This window comes from Carassius gibelio, chromosome A18 (genome assembly GCF_023724105.1).
Source record: "Carassius gibelio isolate Cgi1373 ecotype wild population from Czech Republic chromosome A18, carGib1.2-hapl.c, whole genome shotgun sequence".
Lineage (NCBI taxonomy): Eukaryota > Metazoa > Chordata > Actinopteri > Cypriniformes > Cyprinidae > Carassius > Carassius gibelio.
This window is the reverse complement of record NC_068388.1, coordinates 553,403-559,076: the sequence shown is the minus strand read 5'-3', so window position 1 is coordinate 559,076 and position 5,674 is coordinate 553,403. Positions and strand designations below refer to the sequence as shown.

The 5,674-nt window shown below is 43.8% G+C and overlaps 1 protein-coding gene across 2 annotated transcripts; it reads left to right on the top strand.

The window, feature by feature from the left end:
* Window positions 1-304: 304 nt before the first annotated feature.
* LOC127934611 (hepatoma-derived growth factor-related protein 3) lies at window positions 305-4,580 on the top strand. Of its 2 annotated transcripts, none has more exons than XM_052532106.1 (6): window positions 305-683; window positions 1,432-1,508; window positions 1,636-1,774; window positions 1,843-1,995; window positions 2,629-2,766; window positions 3,673-4,580. In XM_052532106.1, exons 1-6 carry the CDS (start codon window positions 600-602, stop codon window positions 3,700-3,702), a joined length of 621 nt encoding a protein of 206 aa, XP_052388066.1. In that variant the 5' UTR covers window positions 305-599; the 3' UTR covers window positions 3,703-4,580. The 2 variants fall into 2 exon arrangements, with proteins under 2 accessions (XP_052388066.1, XP_052388067.1); XM_052532107.1 differs by having other exon boundaries at window positions 312-683; window positions 3,676-4,580.
* Window positions 4,581-5,674: the final 1,094 nt, after the last annotated feature.

Below are 5,674 nucleotides of genomic sequence, written 5' to 3'. Positions count from 1 at the left end.
TCAGTAAATCTGTTGCTGTGGCCTTTAATGATTCTCCACAGCAGTACACTGCACACATTAGCCTCTATTTCTCCTGATGAGAACAGATTCGTTTCAAAACTTCTTTTCAGTATGTTTATTTCAATTTTTGTCCTATTTTTTTAATTATGAGATGTAAGTGTCCTATTGAGAGTATTTCCAGGAACCCGTCAGAGTGAAATTGTTGGCTAAAATGTTGTTAACTGAAGGACATTTTTATTGCTGTCCTGGTTCTTTTTGTTTTTCTTTCACATTTAAACAAACTCAAGCTGAATTGAAACACGTGCTGTGTGAGTTTGTCTGCAATCAAATGAATGCTCCTATATTCGACAGAATAAAAGCCAACAGAATTGGGAAATAAAACGTTCCCTAACATTACACTACGAAGGGATCGGGCTGTAGTGTTTAAGGAGGAAGAAGACGAGGGAAGAGGTGTTTCTCCAGGCCCTATCTCCTCTTTCATTATTTATTTCCTTATTAACTGCGATCAAAACATTGATGGTCGATCCTCCGCCGCTGAGCTCGAGACCCGCGGAACATCGTGCAGTCTTTCACATCTGTCTGTGAGTGTGTGTGTCGCGATGGCTCGCCCACGGCCCCGGGAATATAAAGCTGGAGATTTGGTTTTCGCCAAGATGAAGGGATACCCGCACTGGCCGGCGAGGGTGAGTACGGGCTGCAGCCGAGCGGAGCGGCGCGGAGGCCGGTTACCGGAGCTCGGAGCGACCGCTGCACACTCGAGCGGCTCCATCTGCGTACAGATAAGAGGAAAAACGGAGGGAAAGGAATCATAATGCGTCAGTAAAAGCATCAGACGCGCGGATCGTCGGCTCCTAACGTGTTTTATGTGTCGTGTGAAATGATCCGCTCGTTCTCGTGGTTCGGGCGCTGCGTTATTTCAGACGTTTGTGGAGTTCTTGAATCTCGGGACGGGTCTGGTTCGGAGTTATTCGGATGTGTGCTGGATCTGTTGGTGTGTGTTTGTGTCGCTGGGGTCGGTTTTGGGGAGCAGCTGTTCCTCATCTGGGCCGTGAAGCGCAGTTCGACCCGAGCTCGAGCGGAACCGAAACCATTTCATCCAGAACCGCCTGAATGACGTTCATCCGAGCTCGAACCCGTTCCGTTCCGTAGCGTGTGTGTGAGAGACGATCTAGGCCCAAAATATCTTCCTTTCACAAACCAGCCCACCATGTTCTCAGATCAGTGCTCTTATAGAGATCCACAGTGCTTCCTCAAGTCTTCATTAAAGAGAAGAAGATGTAAAGATGTAGAGCGTCTGTTATGTGAAATAATCTGTAAAACTGGACCAGAGCTGATCTGTAGGGTTAATGGGTGTAAACTTATCTAAAACACATACAGAATAAAGTTCCTGGCCAATGTGAGAGTTGAACTGTTTCCTCCTGATCGTTCCAGATCGATGAGCTGCCGGAGGGAGCCGTGAAGCCCCCAGCTAATAAATACCCCATCTTCTTCTTTGGAACCCATGAGACGTAAGTCTTGTGTGTGTGTGTGTGTGTGTGTGTGTGTGTGTGTTTGGGATTTAAATGATGTGGTCCTGTGTGTTAATGACGGACGGCTGTGTGATCAGACAACATGTGTGTCTCCTGCGTCCCGTAGCGCCTTCCTGGGACCTAAAGACCTGCTGCCCTACAAGGAATATAAGGACAAGTTTGGCAAGTCAAACAAGAGAAAAGGGTTTAATGAAGGCCTGTGGGAAATAGAAAACAACCCTGGTGTCAAATTTACTGGTTACCAGGTGAGTAGAGCACTAGTATGAGCTCAGATGAGCACGAGTGTGTCCTGATCCCAAACCTGTGCCTCCAGGTGATGCAGCAGCAGAGCTCGTCTGAGACGGAGGGAGAAGGAGGGAACGCAGCCGACGCCAGCAGCGAGGGAGACTCCGTGGGAGAGGAAGAGGAGGGCAAGATGAAGAGCGACAAGGTCGGATCCAAGCGGAAAAAAAGTGCATCCTCAAAGGTACTTGAGCATCCTTTTAACCCATTTCTGTGAGTCTCATATCAAGTACATTTTTATAGCACTTTTCAGAATCATGTGAACATTGAGCAGCCGAAGATGACCGGGGCAAAAGTGAAACCCCTTCAGGTGTTTGGGTAGAGGAAACCGAGCCTGACTCCAGCCGTGTGTGCGTTGACTATATGAAGTGATTCAGCCGTGTTAAGAATGAACATGTTCCCTTGAGTTAATGCTAAAGGTCACTTCAGGCTCCAGGTCAGTAGGGGGCAGAATGTGCACCGGATCACCGTCAACTGGTGTCAAAGAGACAATAGAAAATAAACACATCATACTGAGTGTTTGAGATCAGACACCTCTGTGTTTATCCCCTACATCCACAGTCCTCTGCTCAAATGAAATGGGTCCGTCTCTCTGTTGAAGCAGCACAGGAAGTGCATGTGGCTTTCCTGACAGAGTTTAGCGCTGACTGCTTACATCCCTCTCACTGAGCCCTCGCTTAGCAACAGCTGTTGCCTAGCAGCAGAGTCCTGTGCTCACGTGTTTAGTGAAGGTTACCGAGCTGCTAGATCAGTGTAGAGACCTGGCGCAGGACGGCGATGTGAGAATGAAGCTGTTTTCACTCTGATGTTCTCCTAGATGTCTTCCAAGCTCTCCAGGAAGGGTTCGGATGAAGATCTGGAGAAGGATGGGAAAGATGAGCAGAAGAGTGGATCAGAGGCTGGTGACCACGACAACAACATCCTGAACTCTTCAGACAAGACGTGCAGTCAAGGGGTAAGAGTACTGAACGTGAAGATCTTCTGTTTGACTTCTTCAGCAGCGACGGCATCCAGTTCATCTGATGTTCTTATAGAACCACACTATACTCTATAAACACACAGTAACAGCGATAGCTTGACAAGGCTAATTACAGACTAAACCTAAACCTGTGTAACACAGAGCCACGTCTGTCATGTTCACTGTCAGTGTGTACGCTCACATGCACAACAGTAATCTGATTTAACATGATTAAGACAATGTAAACAGAGATTTCTGATTACCCTAATCCTGATAAAATCATACTCTGAGTAAACACAAATTGAATTTAGACGTGTAGAGTATTCCTATTTTAGTCGCATTATTGAAGTGCAGTATAATCATGTTCACACTTTAATCACTCTATTACCGTCGTGTAGGACTTTTCACCTCAGGATACACACCGCAAACAAAAGAGCAAGAATGCACATCTGTATCCATCGTCGTCTGTTTGCACGTATAGCATGACACATAATTAACTGCACTTGAAGCTTTTATAAAATTAAACCTGAAACACCCCAAACTGAATAATACTTAAGATGATCTGTATATTGATATGTGAAATTCTGGAGGAAACGTCGGATGGAACGTAATGACGCGCCATTAATCCGTGTGCTATAACATGTAAAACAGGAAGATGGAAGTAATCTTCTAAAAGCATCTCATGTAAACCCTAATATTGTCTGATTCAGAATAAGGTAAATAATCAGGTAACTGACGTCCGTGTAAACGTACTTCTGGAGTCTGTGACGAGCTCCCGGATGAACGTGACGTCAGGGTTGGCTCAGATGAGGAATACTCCTCGACTCGACTGGTTTTCCAGCATTCGAGCGAGAACACGGTCCCAGCAGAACGAGTGTTTGACGCTGCTCTTCTCTCTTTCAGCAGAATCTGTCGCTGCGGGAGGATCACTAGACGATCACTGGATGATGCTCATCATGCTGATTTGTGATATTGCATCTTATTACGCTGAGCGCTTACAAACCCCTACACATTATTATCTGGTTCAGTCAAACACACACACATACAGTAAAAGAAACGATGTCCAGAAGTCACACAAACGACCTTCTTTCATTTCTGCTGTTCAGGGTTTAGAGGTGTAGCTTTGCCTTGAACCCGAACCGTTCCGATCTCAGTCATTCCTCTCATTCCTCTCATTAACGCGTCGTGCTAGAGATTGCTTTCTTTTGCAATGAACAAACACACTGTAGATCAGACATTCTCTGTTAAACAACTCCGCCATATTTCATGCTTTTATCAGAGAAATAACGAGTGGAAACTGTAGAAAACGTATGAAGTATTGTGCACAAGCAGAGGTATCTCTGTAAGATTTGATTTGGGTGTAGATTGTAGGAGCTCTGTACTATTATCCCGATGCTAGAGATACTGCTCATCTTTTAAAGCGTGAGATATGTTCGTGTGTCAGTGGGTTGGTTGTTTTCTAGCCGTTCTAGTGGCATGTTGCTTCTGTTTCCATTCCGTAGTTCTGATGTTCTTCTGTCTGTCGTTTCATCAGACGGCGCTGATCCGGTCTTCTTCTTGACAGAAACTTGCCCTTGATTTGTTACACTTTTTTTCTCTTATCTTTGTTTATATAAAGAATATATTATATTTATTTTTGATGACAGTAGATGACACATCTGTGGTAAATTCGCACTCTCCAATGTGGTTTTAATTTCGTTTGGATTTGTATTGCCCTCATCCATGTTGCATTTTCAAGGTTTGTAGTTACATGTAAACTGTTTTCCTGTTTATTGACAAGAATTTTACAGAATAAACTCATTGGAATGCAAGTGGTTTTCTGTCGTTGTCTGTTCTCTCTGCTCTTTCCTCAGGTGTTAAATCTCACTCTTTAGGGCACCTACAGTGTCATCTTATTAGTGGGCGTCTCCGTGTGAATCCTGGAAGATTTGTTTCTCTGTGTCAAATTGTTTAATGTCACCATCAGACCACAGTAGTTTCTCCTCATATGTTCTGAAGCATCTGATCTCCTCTGATTGATCAAGTGTCCAGTGGTTCCTCTTTTCCTCGAGTGATCCTCAGATGCTCCCCGAATGTGGCTTATATCATCTTCACACTAAAGTGGCCAAAGGTTGTATTAATTTATCAAATCATTCTTATTTAATGCACCAGAATGAATTTTTGGCTGGTATCTTCTGAAGTGTTTAGCCTAAAATAATGAGACTGGTCTTTTATGTTTTTTGGGAGTGTCTGGGTCATTTTACACATTAGTAGTTGTTTTCTGTAAAGTGAGGTGACATATCCTGATGAAGCTTGATTATATGTTATTAGTTTATGTATTTAAAGTGTACATATAAGTACAAAATATTTTTTTTATTGGTTTGATATTGCCTTGCCACCAGTTTGAGCTTCATTGTAAGCATACTTGATCAAACGATTAGGCTCAGACCATCATCAGACATGATGGTAAAAAGCTGTAATGTTTTTCTGTTATATATCTCAAACTATTCTTAATTATGGTTTTTCCTACAGATGTGTCACTCTAGTGCATGTATGTTAACATTGTAAGCTTTCCGCAGTCAGGATGAAATGTTTAAATATAAATACTAGACTATATATCAAGTCCCTGCTAAAAGGCCTGTTTCTAGAGCGTGTTCACATGAGATTGTTCATCCCTCATCAGCTGGTGTCGCTGAGACCTCGGCTCCGTGCACTGGTTCTGCTGCAGGGTCCCCGTTTAGGAAATGTTCCCATGTGGTGCAGAGATGAACTCAATCATGCTGTTTGTAGAAGTAATGGTATTCAGTGTAAGGATAAAAGAAACTCAGATACTTTGATCTCCTGAGAAACAGACAACACACACATACACAGCACAGACTGGAGGAGCAGGAGACCTCCTTCTCTTCTTCTCTCCCTTCACCGATGC